The sequence below is a fragment of the Corticium candelabrum genome, chromosome 7 (assembly GCF_963422355.1).
Source record: "Corticium candelabrum chromosome 7, ooCorCand1.1, whole genome shotgun sequence".
NCBI lineage: Eukaryota > Metazoa > Porifera > Homoscleromorpha > Homosclerophorida > Plakinidae > Corticium > Corticium candelabrum.
The window spans coordinates 2,087,803-2,110,858 of NC_085091.1; the positions used below are offsets into that span (position 1 = coordinate 2,087,803).

General features: G+C 42.4%; 1 protein-coding gene and 1 long non-coding RNA gene across 2 annotated transcripts; both read right to left on the reverse strand.

Moving 5' to 3' along the window:
* Window positions 1-386: 386 nt before the first annotated feature.
* On the reverse strand, window positions 387-14,076 carry LOC134182725 (uncharacterized). Its single transcript, XR_009970406.1, has 3 exons — window positions 14,011-14,076; window positions 6,271-6,417; window positions 387-578 (listed from the first exon to the last, which is right to left on the reverse strand). It is a non-coding gene; the product is annotated as an uncharacterized LOC134182725 (long non-coding RNA).
* Window positions 14,077-14,196: 120 nt separating this feature from the next.
* On the reverse strand, window positions 14,197-15,601 carry LOC134182572 (uncharacterized). The gene has a single exon (XM_062649993.1). The coding sequence runs from the start codon at window positions 14,712-14,714 to the stop codon at window positions 14,340-14,342; it is 375 nt and encodes a 124-aa protein (XP_062505977.1). The 5' UTR covers window positions 14,715-15,601; the 3' UTR covers window positions 14,197-14,339.
* Between the last annotated feature and the right edge of the window lie 7,455 nt (window positions 15,602-23,056).

Below are 23,056 nucleotides of genomic sequence, written 5' to 3' on the forward strand. Positions count from 1 at the left end.
TATTATATTTATATTATATTTATATTATATTATATTTACATTATATTATATTATATTATATCATATTATATTATATTTATATTATATTACACGTATACATAGGCATGCACCTGCACAGACACTCCTATTTAAGTTTGGCCATGTTATTTTAGGAAAACATATATAGAAGTGTGCGCGCGTGTGTGTGTTTATGTGAACTATGGTTTAAGTTAATGCTAGAACAACTTTTAGTAGACTACATCTAGGGTATGATGTATAGTAAGTCACACCACCGGTATCAATTTCCGTGAAAAGGCACTTGTACAGACTATTTTGACACGTGACCGGAGCACGTGACCTTACGCTTCGCGCCAAATAGGATAGCCTCTGGAAATCGACAGTTTGCTTTCTTCAACTTACATGGGTAAGTTCAATATGTCTTAGATCATCTAGGGCTCTACAACTAGATACGCGTGACATACGTGACGTCATTTAGCTAATCTCGTCTAGCCAGCCTCTCCCACATGTATTTGAGTAGCATTAGTATTTTTGTACTTCTTACTAATAGACAATTGGTTGAACATTGAATTGTATCAACTCTAAAATAAAACAGAAAAATATTAGTGTTTGCATGCATGCGTGCATGCTTGCGTGAAGTTGATGTTGTGATGCCCATGTTGTGAAATAGATACCTAATTGAGTAAGATACTGCTATAATTACAAATTGCAGTTCTCGTATTATAGTTATAGTATTAGGAACTAAATCAAGACAACGTGTGAAATAGTCAGTAGTCTTAGAGTTATTTTACATGTACTGAATACTGTATGTTTGATGGCGTACATCAATATTATACAGTATATATATATATATATATATATATATATATATATATATATATATATATATATATTCATTTGAAAGCAACGTGTCATCATGACCTGCAGAGTAATGATAATCAGTTTGTCAGAGCAACATGTATGAATTTCAGCTTCATTTGGTCAGCTAACCACACATCCGTCAATATTGAGAACCAGCTTTGAAGACTGGGTAACGGTTACTGTTGCAAAGCAGTTGGGAAAAGGTGATCTATCAGCCCTTACATGTCCCCTTTGTCCACCAACTGTTTTCAAGCCAACCAGAAAATCTAAGTTTTACAAGCACCTCAAAGCTCATGAAAAACATTCTGTACAAGTAAGAGGTAAGAATGCCTTTCTGTGATATATGCTGTTAACTAATTTTAAATTTACTTAATATTGCCATGCTTCATTTCATCTGCAGATGGAACAGTCTTACCTTGCCATCAACATTGTGCCACAACAAAAGAAACATCTGCTGTTCATCGTAGCCACTTTCACTGCCCCATGTGTGATATAGTCTGCGGGCGAAAAGACCACTTTGTAACTCATATCCATCGTTGTCATCAAGCAGGTAAACAATTTGGAACTACTTAGACGGTCAGATTCAAACAGTTAGAAAAAGGGATTGAACAGATGTCACACCCAATGGCCCTATAACCTTCCTGATGGGTATGGACATAAGATTGCCATCAAACATTGAATAGCTACATTTTCTTAAATATTGTACATCTAGAAATTTCCTATTCAAACTTCTGTAATTTTCACTTCTTCAAGGCCTTGTTAGATTTTTATTTTCTCCTAAGCAAAAGATGTGACAGGAAACCAATTTGCTCTTACACCTAGAAACGAGAACCAAAAAGTGAAATATAGTCCTCAAGGTAAACTAACATTTCATGACAACAACAATGGGACTCCATGCTTGCCATGTGTTATAATGCACATGTACAAGTGGCTTGCTAAAGCAAATCCTCAGCTGGATTGAATGGGAAGTACAATGCACTCAAACTGCAAGCTCGATCTTCTCAAACCTATTATTTGCTCCTTGGATTTAGAAGAAATGGCATTTCCAAGTGCAAAAAATGTCTTTTATAAAGTGCTACTCCCCTAAATCAATTATCCAAACTCAAATCTAGACATAATCATCTACTATTTTAGAAAAGTATCATAGTGTTTATCTGTCACAATTTTTTTACAGAAAAAGTTCCAAGTGTCACAGCTGCCATGGCTACTACTGCCTCATCTGAATACCTCTCAAAAATTGATATCTCTAATCTAACGTTTTCATCTGCTATGTCTCCACTTGTTGCGTCTGTCAATACTCCTGAGCAGGCCGATAGCAAAGTATTGGAATCATCCATAGAGATGTCTTCTTCATATCCAATGTCTCTGCCATCTATGTTAGTACAAGAACCTGCTGCAAATTACTCGAATGACACAGGCAGTAATGAACAGCCTCAATTGTTAAATCAAACATGTCAACAGTTGCTGTACACCAGCAACAGTAAAGTCAAAGTAAGTACTACTCCTGAGTCAAGAGTCAAGTGTGATGTGTGCTTTCTTGAACTATACTGTCAAAGAACTTAGCACGCCACAAAAGGACTGTTCACTCTAAAGCCAGCAAGCACATCAATCAAGACAGGCATCATCGTGCAGTTTGCGTTGATGCCAATAGAGGCTTGTACCTTGTCAGTCAAACCTTGAGAGGTGTTGCCCATCCAGTACATGTGCAGAAAATTACACTGCCCGGAAACTCGGCATCTATTTGTGAGCTTAGTAAGTGTCTTGATGTCAAGAAAACAGCAGCTCGAAGCTTCAGGCCTTCATTTGAATGTGATCATGTTCAATCAGTTTGCTATGCTGAGAGCTATCTCCCCAATGTTAGACTAAGAGATGATAGTCTTGATTGTCTTGTGAAACGGCATCTGTTTTCAGAAAGCAGACGTACTGCCTGCATAGCACATCGAAGCAAAGCTGTCAGTGCCAACTGTCCAGTTGCAGTTAGCTCAGTGAACAGCCAACTAACTCCAGCTGGTAGCAGGTATTTCTTTTTTTCAGTGTTTGCCAATGGAGTACACTACTGGGGTAGGCTGAGTCGAACTGTTGTCTGTTTGGACACTAAAACTATGAAGTGGACATGTCGCTGTTCTGCTTCCCAACAAAAAGGCTGCATCCACAGAGCAGTTCTGTTCTGGGGTTCAACTGGAAGGCCCTCTCACAATCACAACAAAGGGTAAAGTGATAGGACTTGATCAAATTGTTGAAAGTAAGAGAAACTAGTCATCACTGTGTACATAACTTAAACATAATGATCATATCTCAACCTCAGATGTGAAGATATACTGCAAGAAGTGTCCCAAGTGTAATCTCTTCTACAGGTACCAAGAATACTGCGACGGTGTACACAATTTCAACGATTCCACCATGCTTACACTGCATTTATGCTTATTCCTTCGTCACAGCTTGCAAGTAAATATTAGTATAATCACAATACTACTTTGTAAGTTATCAGTTGATTTTCTGTAGGCACATACTGCCATTGCATGGAAGAGTTGTAACAGTGATAGAATCAATGACCGGAAAATCACTATCGCACAACACTGTCTTAAATGCCTACTGTCATTTTGAAGCTTTATCGGAACACAAATATGAATTTTACTGCATTCATTGTGGATTCTACCCCCCCCCCCCCCTATCCTGACTTTTGATGTGAACAGAAAGGCAGCATTCTCTCTTGCAGGCAAGTTGTTTAATCTTTTGTATAGCAAGTAGAACAGACTAACAGATTAACAGACTAACAGATTGATTGATGCTTGTAGTGTCTGATTTGAAAGTTCCTGAATCCAGCTTGGAGAACGATATTGTTGACTGTGCAAGTTTCTGGAATAACGTTGAGTATGAGATGCTGGGAAAGGGTTTTTGTGAAGGTAATCTAATGGGAGCAATGGTTGCAGGATGTTTTTAGTGTTTATACATGCAGGCAACAACAATCCATATGCTGTTAATCCAGAGTATGCATTTTGGGCTCCATGGATTGGACCACATACTCGAAGTGGTAGCACTGTCATTAACACAGAGTACAGGAAATGTCCATCTGCCAAGAAATGTCCATCTGCCAAGACCACTCATCATGATAATGATGATTTGGCAATGGTCTCAGAAGACAGACTTATTGATCTTCTCAGCAATAGCACTGTAAGATAAAGTAACATTTCTAGAAAAAATAAATGATAGTTTGATCACCTTATAGAGGGAAACAGTGAAGAAAATATGTAGACAGGCAGGTGTAGAAGATAGTGGAACAAAGATCGATTGTGTGCTCCGATTAAGAAACAAAATGAACACCAGAAAAGTCTATGACAAGGTTTTTTCAAAGATCTGGGGAGCTTCAGGTTGGTATTTATTATACTCTTGTCTAAACTGCATGGTTTATAGTTCTTTCAACTTTACTTTCAGGTGGGTGGCTGTCAGCAACTTGTCCCCATCAAGTCGTTTATGCTTTAAAATTTCTACTAAGAGCTGAAAGTCCTAGAGATTATATTGACATTCTGCTGTCTCTGAAATACCCTCCAACCATCACCCTGATTGATATGGCCCACATGGTTGCTGCTCATGCAAATTCTCGTTGCCCAGGAATGTTTCAACCACATGAAGGCAGAGTGGCTGCAGCAACAGTCACTAACGTTCAAGCTGCTTATAATATATGATCATTCTTAATTTGTCAGTACCCATGCCATGGCTGCATGAGAACCGCAGCCTAAACAAAGAACAAATCCAAGCTACTCAAGAACATGACTATAGCACGACTGTTCATCCAATCACTGGGGTATCTGCTCGATACTGTTTGTTTGACAAACTACATGAGGGTAACACCAAGCAAGAGATTGAAGTGTTGCGTAGAACAGAGCATGTACCTGAGTTAAATGGCATTATCAATACTGAATCTGAAGAGCAACTGCATAATGCAATGGGGAGAGACAGATATTTCATGAACAGCATGAACGCAGTGAGGCACATATTTTATTTAGATCTAATGTTGATCAAAGGAATACTCGTCTCAATACGGCTGCTACTGAACACTTGCGTCAAGCATTACACTGCTCAACAGCTGTTGACAATTTTGGACGAGCTGTAGCTGCAGGTACTGGTACTGCAACAGTTTATTGGGTCATCACTAAATGCACCTCTTTTGTATAGGCTCTTCCACCACAATTGGTACTCATTTAGGTATCACAGTCACAATTTGTATATTGTAAACTTACTCTTTGATTAAAACTTGTGTATGTACATAGGTAATCCTCCTTTGGCAACATCGTATACAGCAAGAAACCAACAGACTTCACAAAATAGTCTGAGTCATCCAGGTCTGTGTCTATGTACTTTGTCCATCAAAATCGTAAAGTATAGCGTCATTTCGTAGCTATGTTAATTGGCTACAGGTTGCTAAATTGTGTTCAAAAGGTAATAGTCGAATTGTAAGGTAGTAATGTTTCAATAGATGTTGCTGTTTATATGTCATTTCAGACATCGTGAGTTGTACATAAGAAATTGGTCGATGAAAATTTTACACTATAATGTCACTTTTAGCTATGTTAATTGGCTACAGGTTGCTAAAACCTGTTTGAACGATGTAATTGCAGATTTGCTGTATAATAATGTTTCAATAAATGTTGCTGTAAATATAGCAAAACCTCATTACAGTTGTTTCTTGTTTTCTCTAAACTTCTTCCTCATATATTGTTACTTCTGTTTCTCTTTCTGTCTACCGATGAAAAGTCATCACAGACATGCACTTCTATGTATGTATGTTGTATGCAGGAAGTTCTGATAAAGCTAAAGTTCATGGAACTAATAAAGACATTGGAACACAAAGATCTGTTCAAGCAGGCAAGCAAAGCAATCAAGTAAAAACAACAAATACCATTACTCTAAACCCTGTGTTTGTGTATGCTTTAGAACTGAAACTAGAAAAATTTTCAGAACCTTAGAGAGCTATGGAACAATCATGCTTAGAAATACATGACCTCAACCTCAACAGAGCTCGCTTGCATAAAAGAGTTCAGATTTCAGGACTTCGGTTTCGCGGCAGAATGCCTACAGATGGCAATTGCATGTTTCATGCAGTTCAAGACCAGCTTCAACGAGTTCATTCAACAGAAAAGTACAGTCACAGTGAATTGCGAGCAAACACAGTTGCTTATCTTGAAGCTCACCCCTTTCTTGTAAGAAATTATATATATATATATATATATATATATATATATATACATATTTGCATATATATATATATATATATATATATATATATATATATATATTGCATTAACTTATACATATATATATATATATATATATATAATATATATATAATAAGATTATACTATAATTATATTATACTATACTATAATAAGATTTATACTTTCATCATCTGATTACCTTGCATATCCAGGATACAGAAGGCAAACCTCTTGATATGTCACACTTTGTTGTCAACAAAGACTGGGCAAGCTATCTGATTAATCTGAGAAGAAATGGAACATGGGCTGATCACATAGCAGTGTTGGCTGTAGCAACATTTCTTTCCTATAACATCAGAAGAATTAGTAGCGCAGTTGGCACCGGAGACTGCTTCGATATTATAGTTGAGCCAAATGGACACACAGCTAGACATGCCATTCCCTTACTTCTTGGACACTACGCTGAAAACCACTATGAAAGCCTGGACATTGCAATTAATGGTATGTTTGAGTCTACTATTTCTACCAAAACTGATTGTCCTCTAATCAATAGATGATCCTGTCACAGAAACTGAATCCAGCAACGAACTAGAAGTTACAAGTATGATGACACGCGATCTGCCAATTAAACTCACATCACTTTAGGTCTATGAATTTTGTAACTAGACAAAGTAGTACACTGTTGTTTGCAAGACTTGGAAGCTGTTGAAGCACAGGCCACTGAAGCGGTTCCAAGTAAGTTCATTTATCACGTCATGGATAAGAATAGAATGGTACGGATTATGACAGGTAGTTTACCAAAGGAACAAAGACTTCATCCGTTTTATGTTCTGTCATTGAAAGAGCAGAAAGAAGTGGATGAAATGGTACTTAGTACCGATTAACTATTAGCACCTTACCAATGGCCTACATGTATTATAATGACTAGTGTCTTGTAATTCACAGATGGCTACAGCATTTCATGAAGAGACTAGTAGCACACCTCTCAGATGTTCCAACTTCCTCGGTTTAGTAACAGTTGGTGACATATCACGACTACATCCCAAACGATGGCTCAATGACAATGTCAGATCTTATAAAGACACCTACTAATGTATAGACGTCTTCAAAGTGGTTTGTCTTGCTATTGGCAGCTAATCAATGCGTTGTCACGTTTGTGGGAAATTGATGCTCAGCTTGTGGTATTGAACTAGTCAAAGGCTTTTTGCATACAAGTTCTGTAATCATAAATAAGTCTTGTTTGCACAGGGAAAGAAAGTTAAAGCATTAAATACCTACTTTTTTGAAAAGCTGGACAAAGAGGGCCCTCAAGCTTTAAGACCATGGACAAGGAAATGGCTGGTGAGATCACACCAAGAAAATCAAACACAGTATGTCACAAGTGCTTGATTGTAAATTATATAGAAAGAACTTCTTCATTATGATATTCTCATAATGCCCATACATTGGCCTATAAAGCAGCATTGGTGTTGTACTGTATGTCGTTTAGTTTGTCTAAACCTTGTTTTGAACTAGTGGCAAGAATATTTTAGATTATAGACATTAACAAGAAAGAAATTCGTTACTATGATCCACAAATGATTATGTGCTCAGACGTTTTTCCTAAGACAAGGTACAAAGAAGCAACAGCACATCTCTTATTTTTGAATGACACTCTAATTATGCTATGCTCTTATTAGACAGTGGTTGTCAGATACAGCAAGACAGACAGGAGAAACATATGTGGATGATAACTGGCGTGACATTACTGTGAAAGTAAAACTCTCAGTACTTATTTCTCATGCACATCACAAAATCGTTTCTTGTTTTCTACAGAATGCTCCAAGGCAGCTAGACAGTTGCAGCTGTGGAGTCTACTGTTTAATGGTAAATGTTATTTTCAACTGTTTTCTATGTAAATCTTGCACAACGACTTCTACCAATCTGTGAACTTTTTAGTACATGAGACAAGAAGCAGTCACTAATAACCAACACTTCTGTGAGGTAGACAACCTATATGTTTAACTAGTTACATACCTAGTAGCATTATTTGCTGAACTGCAGAGTGACATTGATGAAATTCGATCTTGGCTAGTGCACAGACTAATAACATTTTCAGCTCAAAGCGTAACAACTCAGCAAAGGTGAAGGCACTATAGCCGAAAATTTGATACAACTTGACAGTTTAGTAATTTGTATTTTGAAAGCTCACCCTTGGAAACCGATACCAAAACCAAAAACTCAAGTGAGAACATGGAAAGTTTGCAGTCTCAGCTGTTTGATACCTCGCTGCTGCGACTTTGTCAAACAGCGGCAAGTTCAGAAGAATGGAGAGCAGAAGATGACGATAATATGCAAGTATGTTGTCACATAAAAATGTGCTTACCTTAGAGGCTGAGCAGACCAATTTGTCATTTCTTGTTGCTCAAATGCAGATAAACATATGTAAGCAACAAGAAATGACTGAAGACTGACTTTTTTTATTGCAGTGGAGCTTAGCACTAGTCAAATAACGATTTAAACTTACTGTTGTTGTTGTTGTTGTTGTTATGTAAATGCAGCTCAGAGAACATAGTATAGCGCCTGGAGACTGCTGGCTTAGCATTGATCCCTGGGTAGCTTTGTGGTTGGACTACAGAAGTTTTAACAACATGCCTCCTTTGAAAACAACTGGTGATTTTGTTTTGGTGAGCATTGACCAACACATACAGCAGAGGGAATTTACTTCAAGCACCACAACCTTTGACATATGTCTACTACCAGCAATTGATTTGTTCAAATTCTGGAGCACATACAAGTGCAAGGAACCACGCCCAAACACTGTCCATAGGAATGGAAAAGAATACCTAGCTCTTGACAGGTCTATAGTAGATGACCTGTGCGTATGGATACGTGAAATGAGAGAGCAGTTTGAGAAGCATGGGAGAAACATTTTTTATTAAATCAAGCAAGTAAACTTTTGACATTAAGTATTGTTGATTGTTTGCAAAGTCCCCAGTACTAATGTGTAAGCACTGTAACTGAAGTTTGTTGCTAATTAAGTCTATTCATCAATGGGCATTTTGCTTTACAATGCTATGAATGCTATAGATTATCTACTATAAATCAAAAGCTACATTTACTGATCACCAAAGTGTATTATACAAGGTTCAAGTTCTACATTTGAAAAGTAGGCTATATAATTTCAACGCAGCTCTATTTCATTCTGTTGTTTAGATTGTACTTGTTGTTTTGACTGAACTAACTAATTCAGGTGGCATCTTTGGTGCATCCAATTAACAATCCTGTTCCTGTTAGGTAACGCGTGTCAGCAATACAAATTCGTTCTTACTTTACAACCTAACAAAGCTTTCTTTGCAGAATCTGAGAGAAATAAACTTGATATTATGTCATAAAGAATCCATCCATGTTAGAGTCAGAATGCTTTGATAGCCGGATGAGCTAATCAGAGGTGCACATGCAAACACACGCACACACACACACACACACACACACACACACACACACACACACACACACACACACAACACACGCACACACACACGCGCGCGTGCGCGCTCGCTCGCAATTCTTGCACATATATAATACTATTGCAGTGATGGTCAGGTGTGTCCACACCTACCTAGTGATCTAGTATCTAGGCCTAGTGCACCTGTACTTATATATGGGAGTAGTAACTACATGCATACAGTACAAGAAGATACAACTAAAGGTAAAATTCATAAAATTAAAGAAAAAACTTTACTGTAGCGGACGGAAGCCGTATAATTTGTACACCTCACTAATTAGCTAGCATGTTGCGAACCTCGTGACTTTTGTGTCATTTTTACCGGCTTTGGGCAGTTGTGTTTTTTCTTGTTGTGTCAAGTAGTTAGCCTTTTACTACATTGGTGACCCTGAAGCCAGGAACGTTGTTTCATGGCACACGAAGAACATGCGGTGTCGCTCAAGCTGCCAACTTTCTGGACTTCCCAATCGGAGGTTTGGTTTGTACAAGCCAAAGCTCAGTTTGAACTCCGCAGGGTGACAGCCGACGAGACGAAGTATTTCTACGTCCTTGCGGCCCTAGACCAGGAGACAGCAACGAGGGTTCTAGATCTCATTCGCCGCCCTCCAAATGAGGACAAATACAAAGCACTGAAGGACCGACTAATTGACACATTCGGCATAAGCAAACACGGAGAGGGCTTCTCGTTTGCTCCACTTTCGCCTACTAGGCGACTCAAAACCCTCTGCGCTGATGGACGAGATGCTAGCGCTCCTCGGCGACCACACTCCGTGTCTACTCTTTGAGCAACTTTTTCTAGAGCGTCTGCCCGAGGACATTCGCATCCAGCTGGTGGATGGAAAGATTGAAGACCACCGCGCACTAGCAAGACGGGCCGACGCTCTCTGGTCAAGTCGCGATATGGAGCCATTTACGTAGACCACTTGGCACGTGACAAAAGCAGACAACGTCCGGGACAAGACAGAAGCAGACAACGTCCGGGACTTCCGGTTTCGACACCCCGGATTCTAACCGTTTGTGTTATTACCATCGCATCTTCGGCGAGGCAGCTCGACAATGCAAGCAACCATGCAACTGGTCGGGAAACGACAAGGCCGGTCGCTAGTGGCCGAGGCGACCGGCCATAATCGTGGCCTCCTCTTCCTACGTGACTCAGTTTCCAAGAGGCAGTTTCTCATCGACACTGGAGCAGAAGTCAGTGTTCTTCCTGCTACTGGATTGGACACGCGTACGAGGCAACCAGGACCACCGCTACTGGCAGCCAACGGTAGCTCAATCAGGACGTATGGAACTCGCAAACTCACTTTTCATTTTGCTTTAAACAGATATCAGTGGTCTTTTATAGTCGCCGGTGTGACTCGTCCTCTGCTAGGAGCTGATTTCTTGCGCTCCAACTCTACTAGTTGATATGAATGGAAAACGTCTTGTGGATGCAGCAACTTTCCACTCTGCTCCACTTATGCAGACCTCGACCAGAACTCCTGTGCCTCACCTTGATGCAATTTCAACTTCTACCGACAAGTATGACATATTGCTGGCGGACTTTCCAGCCATCACGACACCTAACTTTGTCCAACAACCTACCAAGCATGGTGTGGAGCATTTCATCACTACCAAAGGTCCACCAGTTCATGTTCGTGCCCGTCGCCTGCCTCCAGATAAACTAGCAGCTGCTAAGGCGGAATTCTGCAGTATGGAATCCATGGGCATCATATGCAGATCGTCCAGTCCTTGGGCATCACCATTGCGCATGGTGCCAAAATCTTCAGGAGGTTGGCGCCCCTGTGGAGACTATAGGCGCCTCAATGAAGCTACTGTTTCAGACAGATATCCAGTGCCTCACGTGCAGGATTTCTCTTCTCACCTCGAGGGTATGAATGTATTTTCTAAAGTCGACCTTGTTCGAGGCTATCACCAGATTCCTGTGGCTACTGAAGACATTCCCAAAACTGCTATCATCACTCCGTTTGGACTTTTCGAATTTCTCAGAATGCTGTTTGGTCTGAAGAACGCTGCTCAAGCTTTCCAACGCCTGATGGACACTGTCTGTTACGGTTTAGAGGTTGTTTTTGTCTACATCGATGACATCTTGGTGGCCAGTAAGGACTTTGAGACTCACAAGCAACACCTTTGCTTGCTGTTCCAGAGACTCCAAGAACAAGGCCTGGTGATCAACGTTTCCAAATGTCAATTTGGACGTAACAGTCTGGACTTCTTAGGCCATCGCATTACTCGTGCTGGTATCATGCCACTTCCTGAAAAAGTAGACGCCATCACCCAACTCGGCCAACCAACCACAGTCAGGGGCCTGCAAGAATTTGTGGGTATGGTCAATTTCTACCGCAGGTTCATTTCAGCCGCAGCTCATACAATGTTACCACTGTTTGACGCATTATCAGGAAAACCGAAGACGCTGACCTGGGATGAGACCATAGTGAAAACTTTCCACGACACTAAGAAAGCTTTGGCAGACGCAACTCTACTTTCACACCCGCATCAGGATGCACAGATTTCACTCACCACTGACGCTTCAGACCTGGCAGTAGGGGCTGTCCTTCAACAGTTTGTGGACGGTGTCTGGATACCCCTAGCTTTCTTCAGCAAGAAACTAAGACCACCTGAAAAGAAGTACAGCGCTTTTGATCGTGAACTGCTCGCTCTATACTTGGGAATACGGCATTTTCGCTACTTCCTAGAGGGTCGACAATTTATTGCCTTCACCGATCACAAACCCCTCACTTTCTTTATGTCAAAAGTGTCAGACCCTTGGTCAAACGGCCAGCAACGTCAACTTTCATACATTTCTGAATTCACGACTGACATCCGACATGTACAAGGGAACGACAATCCTGTAGCAGACACGTTGTCGAGAGCCACCATCGCGGACGTACAACTGGGAATTGAGTACAGTGCCATGGCAACAGCCCAACAACAAGATACTGAAGTACAGGCCTATCACACAGCAACGTCGTCGAGTCTACAAGTAGAGGATATTCCTTTTGGAGCTCAGGGTGTTACACTGCTGTGTGATATGTCAACGGGCCGGCCTAGACCGATCGTACCTGCCAGTTGGAGACGCCAAGTTTTTGACCTGATCCATGGTCTATCACACCCTTCTGTGCGCACTACAAGAAAACTTGTAGCCAACAAATTTGTATGGAATGGCTTGCAAAAGCAGATAGGAACCTGGGCCAAGCAGTGCATTGCTTGCCAGTCTTCCAAGGTCCAAGCACACGTCAGGGCCCCTCTGGAGAAGTTCAGTGTCCCACATCGTCGGTTCGACCACATCCATGTGGACCTCGTAGGACCACTTCCACCTTCCAATGGTTTTACTCACCTATTTACTTGTATTGATCGTTTCTCTCGTTGGCCTGAAGCTATTCCTCTGAATAATAACAACTCCGCCGATTGCGCTCAAGCTCTAGTCTTCCACTGGATTGCTCGTTTAGGCGTACCACTTAACATATCATCTGACAGAGGGCCGCAGTTCGCTTCACAACTTTGGACATCTATTTCTCGGTTGCTAGGTACACAACTTCACCATACAACAGCCTACCACCCTCAGTCGAACGGCCTGGTAGAAAGGTTTCATCGCCACTTGAAGTCTGCCCTGCGAGCACGCCTCACTGGCCCCAACTGGGTGCGGGAGCTACCTTGGGTACTTCTGGGAATTAGAACAGCGCCTAAAGAAGACTTGGGATGTTCCTCAGCGGAAAGGTGTATGGCTACACTCTTACAGTGCCTGGAGAATTTATCCCTGGCTTTGCTGACACACTCTCTGACACCAGTTTACATCTCCGTCAACTGCGCCACCAAGTACGCTCACTCATCCCAGTTCCGACATCTCAGCACGACACCGCACCTACGTCTGTTCCCCACAATCTGCTGCAGGCCAAGTTTGTTTTCATTCGTCGTGACGCTCATCGCACTCCTCTCTAACTGCCCTATGAAGGCTCTTTCAAAGTCATATATCCTGGCCCCAAAACCTTCCAAGTAGACATTGGAGGCAAGAGCGAAATAATCACAGTAGACCGACTCAAGCCAGCTCACATGGACCTGGAACATCCCGTCAAAGTAGTTGAGCCCAGACGTCGTGGACGACCGCCTAAGCATCCACCATCTTCGCCTGATTATGTACCTCGGAACAAAACCTCTAACGGCATTCAACTGCAGAGCACCCGTTCAGGTCGTCAAGTTAAGGTCCCACTGCGTTACATCTCGGTTCTGGGGGGAGTGGTGTAGCGGACGGAAGCCGTATAATTTGTACACCTCACTAATTAGCTAGTGTGTTGCGAACCTCGTGACTTTTGTGTCATTTTTTACCGGCTTTGGGCAGTTGTGTTTTCTCGTTGTGTCAAGTAGTTAGCCTTTTGCTACATTACCAAAATAAAACGAAAACCAAAATTTTGCCTTGAAAAAACTAAACCCAAGCTAGCAAGCTTCTAACCTTACCAAAACAACGAGGCACTTTTAATTTTCAATAGTGATTTTCAAGAATGATACGCTATCTTCATAGGAGACCTGAAACGTTAGAGAAACCTTCAGACAGTAATATGTGACTCATTCCTAGTATCCCCTCAACACAGCGTCAGAGTTAGAACTCGTGCTGTAATGTCTTTGGCACGCGCAAGTGGGGGGTATCAAGAATGAGCTATTATTAAAGCGCTGCAGACTAAATGGCATCACTGAAGTATCACGTGACCATACACTACATTACATCACTCCCCCTCTAAAAAGTGTCTAAAATACCCTTCTCTAATTAACTTAATTAGCGAATAGACTTAATCAGAGTCCATACTAGAATCAATGTCGGAATGCATTAGGTAATCTCCGTATCGCTGTGGGCGACGTCGATTGCGGACGGGACTTTGGATTCGAACTGCATCATCACCATTGTGGTCTTCACCCATACTGTCTTCGTTATCATTCTCCAGTTGGTCCATATCGTCATCGCTGCCATTCTCCAGTTGGTCCATATCGTCATCGCTGCCATTCTCCAGTTGGTCAACGTCTCCTGAACAACATTCCCATTCCTTGGACCCTTTATCCCGTCCAGGATCCGTCTTATCGTGTTGGAGATTACCAATCGGTTGACATATCACTTCCGATCGTTCATTCGATGTGAGATGTACGGGCCTTGACTTGTATGGTTTCATCCGATCGTGATGAACAGAAATAGTTTTCTTTCCGCGACATCTTTACAGCAAATAGACGACATCCGACAAAGGTTGAATTATTGTATAGGGACCTGTCCACCTGGGAGACAGTGATCGAGACTTCTTCACCCGTCGAGACGTTGCTGTTATCCATACCAGGTCACCGATCTTATACTTACGAAAATTTTGAACTTTTTTTTTGATATTGTTGTCTAGCTTCCTTCATCTGCTTGGATCTACTTTCGACATTAGCGTACATTTCTGCAACTTTCTCCTGTTCTTGGTCAGCATACACGGTAGGTAGTTGATGTTCATCTGTTGACTCAGAATATACCAGATCCGCTGCTACGTCTAACATAGTTCTTGGGGAATCTTTGAAAACGATTCTATAAGGTGTATCTCCCATGGTTTCGTGGTATGCTGTATTGTGAGCAAATTGTGCTGCAAAGAGATGGTCATACCAATCTCGTTGATGTGACGCAACCATCTTAGACAAAGATTCACCCAGAGAGCGGTTAAGACGTTCAACAGATCCATTAGCCTGTGGGTGATAAGGTGTTGAAAACGAATGTCGAATACCGTATTGTTTGCAAAATTCTTTAAAGACATGACTTACAAACATGGACCATTATCTGAATGAAAATGTGTTGGAATACCATACCTTCCAATCCATTCTTGTAGTTTCTCACAAACTTCATCGGCTGTTTGTCTCCGTATGGCACACATTTCTGCATACCGCGAGGAGGCATCTTGTATAACAAATATGTATTGATATCCGCCGTCGGTTTTCGGTAGAGGACGTTTGATGTCCATTTCAATAACCTCAAATGGTTTTGTTGATGACGGTCTTTCCAACAGGGGAGCTCGAGCTTTAATGTTGACAGGCATTCTTTCATCACAAACAGTGCAAGATTGCGTGTAGTTTTCTACATTACGAACGGTTGGCCACCAAAAACGACTCAAAACCCGAAGCAAAGTTTTCTTCGAACCCTGATGACCTGCCAAATGTTCATCGTGCGCCAGTTTAAGAACCTCTGGAATTAACTTTGATGGTACCACAATTTGTGATCCAACTCCAGGATTTGTTCTATACAGAATATCAGTTGAAGAAATGTGTAATTCTTCTTTAAACAACTGCTTCATGTCCAAAGACAAGCTTGCAGCGGAGGCAGAAATATTCTTTTTCAATAGGTCGTACACTTTGTTAAGAAACGGGTCTCTCCTTTGTGCTTCCCTGTACTTATCTGCTGACCATACATCTTCAGCCCAGGCAACACAGTTTTGTGATAACGACCTCACAGCGCAGTCGGGAATTATCTTGTCGACTGCACCATATTCTATGTCGTTTTTGCACCAGTACTCATCCTGAGGTTCCAAACGACTCAAAGCGTCCGCCACTTTATTTGTTTCACCATTTATATATTCTACACTAAACGAGTACTCTTCCAGCTCCGCAATCCACCTGGCTCTTCGACCCCAAGGGTCTTTAACAACCGATCTAAATTGGAGGGGACGATGATCCGTTCGTACTATGAACCTCGTTCCAATCAAATGGTGTCGAAAATGTCGTACCGCCATAACTATAGCGAGAAACTCACGGTCATAGGTAGAATACTTTCTTTCTGTTTTGGTCAGAACTCTGCTAAAATAAGCTACAGGTCTCACACCGTCTGGAGTGCTTTGTGCTAATTCGGCTCCAATTCCTACCGTTGAGGCATCCGTTGTAAGAATAAACATCTGAGATGGGTCAGGATGAGCTGGCACCGGAGCAAACATTATCTTGTTTTTCAAAGTAACAAACGAACTGTCACATTCAGGGGACCAATGAAAAGGTTTGTCACCTTCTAATAACGACGTAAGTGGTTTAGCAATTGTTGAATATTTCGGAATAAAACGTCGGTACCAACCGGTCATTCCCAAAAATGATTTGACCTCTTTAATTGAACTCGGTCTCTGAATTTTGGCAATCACCACTAGTCATACCAATCTCACACTTTTTTCCATTGACTCTCAATCCATGACTTTGTAATGTCTGAAGGACTTGTTCTAGACGTTCTAAATGTGAATGAAACGAGTCAGAGAAAACACACAGATCATCCATATATAGCACTAGCTGTAATAGTGACATATGACCTAAGATTGAATTCATCATACGGCAAAATGTAGCTGGTGCTCCCTTTAGTCCAAATGGCATTCTGTTGAATTCCCATAATCCGGATTGTGTACTAAAAGCAGTCTTTTCTTTATCTTTCTCTGCAATGGGTATTTGGAAATAGCCATGCGCTAAGTCGATTTTACTAAAAAAACCGTGCTCCAGTCATAGATTCAACAGCTTCTAATAGATTTCCCGTGGTAATGGCCGTATCTTTAGTTCTCGCATTTAGAGCTCTATAATCAATGCACAGACGTAAAGTTCCATCTTTTTTCGTACCGGACATACTGGTGCAGCAAACGCAGACGTTGAAGGACGTATAACTCCTCGTTGGTGAAGATTTCTTACCTCTTCTGCAACTTCCGCTCTCCACTTTGTCGGCAATCTACGAGGGCGGCATGTCACAGGAGCATCATCTGTTAACGGAATTGTATGCTCCATTCCTTTTGCACTTCCCTCATTTCCTTCATATGAAAATACGGTACGATAACGCTTGAGCAATCTTTCTAACTGAGTCCTTTCCACTTGCGTCAACTTGTCTCCAAAGGTTACCTCCGTCCAAGGTTTACCCCCTACATCTGGAGATTTACCACGTTTAATTCCATTCTGATTATTAACAACGGCCGCTTCCGAAAATTCTGCAATATTTTGTCCCTTATACACTGCTATAGGAGAAGACGTCAAATTGCAAACTCGGACAGGAACCCTCTTTTGATTACTTTCAACTGCAATCGTATCGCAACCCAACAAACCAGATCTTTCGCACAAATCTTCTGTTACCTCAATAATACCTGTCCATTCCTTTGGTATGGCAGAACGAACTTGACCCCATATAGTCATTTCTTGTCCTGGAGGAATCGTCATGTGGACCGGTGCAAATACTCGCCCAAATTTTACCAGCCGAACAGAGTGTTGAATGGTGTCAACCTTCTCGAAACTTGATACTTCATCTCCGTCAATACACAATTTCTTATTGGCCACATCAATCTGTACCGCTAGAGACGACAACACGTCGGTTCCCAATATCCCATAAGGAATTCCTTTAACCACGTAAAAGGAGGCACGAATACCACGAGATCCTAGCTGGATAAATTCATTCACCATACCTTCACATCTAAGTATCGTGCCATCGACCATTACCGGTTGGCGGGCGATCTGCCGTGTCATTGCCAACTCGTTTCCCTCAACGACATCATAGCCTATTAAACTCACATCAGCTCCCGTGTCAACGAGGAAAGGGCATTTCTCTTTACCAATTATAGCTGTTACCATTATGAAACCATGTACATTAGTTGTCAGGTTTGTAACGTGACTTTGCTTACCGCTACCTCGATGTACTGGAGCCTGTGCCGTGCAATTACGGGCTACATGTCCTGGACGTAAACACCGATGACAATCGTGCAAATGGGGACAATTGGGACGAATATGGTTAGGATCGCCACAGATGAAGCAAAATCGGCCAGATGTTTTCTGCATTCCAAAGTCTTTCCGTCGTCGACCGCGACCGCGAACCCAAACAGACTTCTGTCGGCTACCGGAAGCCGAATCAACCGCACTGACATGACCAACGCCACCGGCATCCGCCGACCTGTCAAATGTTAATGATCGGCAATTATGACATCGTGTGTCTTTGCCGGTTGACAAATGACTGGAACCAGACGATTGACTGAAATCACGTGAAAGTGCCGGCATCGTCCCACTTGGTTTTCTCTCACTGATACCTGCTATCTGTAAACGATGTACTTCTTCACTTAATTCTGCCACTGATTTTAAAGCTGTATCTCCACTCAAACGGAGCTGAACTTGGAACTCATGCGGCAACCCTTCCAAAAACGCGTCTCGAGCCACTGTAGTTACCGAATCCACGTCAAAACTAGGGTAAGATAAACGAACAAGTCGTTGAACATCATGACCAAACGCACCAACAGATTCTGCAGTAACAGCCCATTTTCGTCGTCGTAGGTTAGTGACTACCTGCATGCGATCTGCTCCGCCACGTAGAAACTCACGTTTTAGCGAACTGACGATTGCGTCAAAACTTGTTTTGTCGTCCACCGACAGGCGTCGGTAGTTATCAAATGCAGCCCCTTCCAATCGTGATGCTAGGGCGAGAGCCTTCTTTTCTCCAGAAAAACCCTTCAACTGTGACCAGACAGTAACGCGATCCAGAAATACCAGCAAGTCATCATAACCTCCAAAGGCTGTAGGTACACAATTGTCCATCCTGTCACCAATGTAATGTCTTTGGCACGCGCAAGTGGGGGGTATCAAGAATGAGCTATTATTAAAGCGCTGCAGACTAAATGCATCACTGAAGTATCACCTGACCATACACTACATTACAGTGCAAGTTGGAAGAATACTGGAGTCGCATACAGCTCTAATGTTCTTGGAAGATTACATACCCGTGGTGTGTCTAATGGGAGTGGGAAGGTGATCACAAGTCATCGAGAACGCGCGTTGTATTAGTGTCACATCCGGCCCCATGTGGCAGCAAGGTCCCGGATACCTCGCGTTAGATACCATTCCTAGAATCCGGTCGGTCGCAAGACCGACGTACACCATCACTCACATCTCAACGCAGTACAGTACACATATAGGAAGGGTCTGGCCAAGGCTCGCCCCAATTAATTAATTCTAAGCACTTTTGTAGTAATGTTTTCACCTTCCGGTAACGCCCACGTGTAATATGACACTATCTCGGGCCCAGTAGGAGCAACATACAATGTAGATGGTGGTACATCACTCATCTTCACCAAAATAGAGACATTTGCCAGCGAATCTCCTCTCATCGCCTTTGCCATCAATTTGCCAAATTGATCTCTCAGCTTCCTTGCATGCATTGCATTAAACAGTTGCAGTCCAGCTCTCGGTGAGACGCAGCAGAATCAACGTACCGTTTCTTTTATAGTAAACTACCTCTATTTCAGAAAACTTAACTCCTAGATGACGAGCAATGTTTTCTTGAAACATTTTCTTGTGGATATACTTTTCATCAATGTTGAGTTCTAGGCTTACCATGATTTTGTGGTTAGTGCAGACCATCGATGCATTAAACACTACCGAAGAAAAGTCCAAATCCAAGTCATTCAAAAACTTCCATGCAATTGGCATGTCAACATCGAACTTAGACTGGCGGAAGGTGAGAAGTACTGACCAGCAAGATTTGTCAAAAACAAATTGCACTGAATTATTTGTTTCGCATTTGTGGTTTTCCATTGGTGGCACTTGTTACAAACGTTTCTTCCAAGTTCAGGCAACTTAGACTTTGCATGTAGCATACAACAGAACTTCGTGTAGCCACTATTTCCTGACCACGGAAGGACGTTTATCAACAACCAGGTGCTGTCTTTCGGTTTCCAGTCTTCCCGCTCTTCACTTATTTCCATGATGTGCTTGTGTGATTGAATGAGACGGTTAGCTACCAGTCCATCAAGCACTCTAATGTCTTCAAATCTAATTTCTTCAGAAAGTGCAAAAACGTTGTTTCGAACATGTTCCCAACAATTTCCTCGAGGGGGATCATAATGTAACGGGGCGTACGTGTTTGCATAAACTGCAACCAAAACACATAATACGAATTTACAAAATACAATATCCATCGAGAAATTAACCGTAGTTTCCTTACCAAAAAAGAGAATCCACACGAGTATCAATAGTACCCAGGATTCACGTCTGCCAGAAGTTGTATCCAAATATATAGCCAGAAGAAACGTTACCACTTCTACAACTGCAATTCCAATTTGGAACAACAAAGTTAAGCCCGCTAGGAATTGTGCTAATGGTTGCTTAATCCAGATGAGACCGCCTACAACAACTCCCGTTACTGCTTGAGTGATAACAGTCGTAATTTTATTGATTATGTCAACACCTATAACATTGCAAAGCACTTTAATTTAACGCTTTTATTGATTAAACTATAGTTCGGATAACGCATTAGTCACTAAACGCTGCATGCAAACTGAACGAATCCGCACAAAATTAAAGGTCTTATATACTCTAGATAGCAGTGCGACGCTACGAGGGGACAAAATTTATGGGCGTGGTAATAACTTGGCTAGAGTTCGTATTATTTTTGCTGTGCGCATATCACAAAGTTTTACAACCTCTAGTATTTAATTATAGGTCACGCCCCTGACCTTTCCGTTTGTCTTAAATTACTACTACTAAAGTAGGCCCAATAGCGTCGCCCTTGTAGATAGTTGTTACGTTTCTAGCTGCCGCTAGGGTACCAGAATGTAAAAAAAGTTGACACAATGGCGTCGCACACTAGGAACCATGCAGAGTGAGCTTCGCCTTCTCAAATTGACAATACTAGACAATCGAAAAGGTTGCAAGTCTTGTAGTGGGTTCATGGGTTTCCCAATTCTGGAGAGCCATCGCGACGCCACTGTAATTACGTAAACAGCACGTGCGTGAGCAGCGATTTCTCTAGGTACGCACATGTACCGTAATGTTGATAAGAAATTGATTATCCAAATTAGGAAAGCAAGCGCTACGTATATACGTCTCACCTCTTCAGAGTTCAGTGTCCCGCAGATACTGTAAGGGGGTTGATATAATACTACGTTACGCGGGCACAGCCAGTAGCAGACTACCACAGTGTACAGTGTACATCACCCATCGGCATCCTGATACATGGTGTCAGGAGTGAGTCGTTCCCATGGCTGAAGGAAACGTCAAAGGGCTTGAGAAGCAACCCAAGCGTGACGAGGAGTCTGACAGAGATGCCGCATCCCGAACAGCGCCCAATCATGTAAGCACGGTACTGATGCAAGGAGTGTTGACAACGCCCAGGCCTTTATGCGTCGAGGGCGACGGAGCGCACAACTGGCGTACTTGGCGCCAAATGTGGGATGCTTATGCCACGGTGTACCGGATATACGAAGTCTGACGAATACCAACTAGCGACGTTCATCATGTGCCTGGGGGAGGCTGTTGTGGAGGTGTATAAGGCATTAAGTTTCAATAACGAGGCAGACAGACGCAGCCTGACCGCGGTCTTGTCAAAAATGGAGCAACATTTCATTGGCACAATGAATGTTACGTATGAGCGGTTTGTTTTCAGAACCAGGACGCAAGGACAAGGAGAGACTTTTGAGCAGTACTTACTAGCCCTTCGCACTCTTGTCAAGACCTGCAATTTCCAGGCAATGTCAGAGGATATGATCCGGGACCAAATTGTCTGTGGAATCGCAAGGAGTCCTTACGCAAGTCTTTGCTGGAACGAAAGGACCTGAGCCTGTCCGTCTGTATTGATATATGTCGAGCAGCAGAGCGATCTGCACAGCAATCGAAGGTTATGGGTGGTCATGAAGAGGTACACGCAATGCGCCAGTCAGTCAGGCGCACATCAATGCCACAAGCAAAACCAAATGCAAGCAAGAAAACATGTGAAAGGAAAATGCCCAGCTTATGGCCACGAATGCACAGCATGTAGAAAGAAGAATTGCTATGCTGGGGTGTGTCGAAGTACGAAAAGGACCACAGTCAACTGGACTGAGCAGGAGAGTGATGGCGAATCAGAACACCTGATGACCCTAACACTAACGGAAGAGATTAATGCAGTGCAGCACTCAGTTTTCCCAAAACAGCTGTTTGCATACATGGAAGTGGAAGGCCAACGAGTGCGGTTCCAACTGGATTTGGGTGCATCATGCCATGTTATTCGACGACAAGATTTGGTACCCACAGTGGTCCTTGAGAAGACCATCCAAACGCTGTGCCTCTACAACCGGAGTCAACTAAGACCACTGGGCAAGTGTTTGGTCAATATGAACAACCCAAAAACAGGTAGAAAATACAAAGCCAACTTTGTTGTTGTGGACGACGCCTCCACATCACTTTTGGGAGCTAGGTCGATACAACAGATGGATCTGGTGAGGATACAGCACGAGAACATTATGGCGGCAAGCCTTTAAGCTCGTTGTCAGGACAACGTTGACAGTACAAATACTCACATGTCTGGTCGGAACGTTAGTAAAACGCCCGTTCAAATACCTGATCTCCTACAGGCGTATAAAGACGTGTTTGATGGCTCTTTGGGATGTCTGGGGGAACCACTTGATCTCGACATTGAGGACTCAGTAACTCCGGTGCAAATACCCACGCGAAAGGTTCCCATTGCACTTAGGCAACATCTGGAAGCGGAACTGAAGCGCCTGGCGAGTTTGGGAGTGCTAGAGCCGGT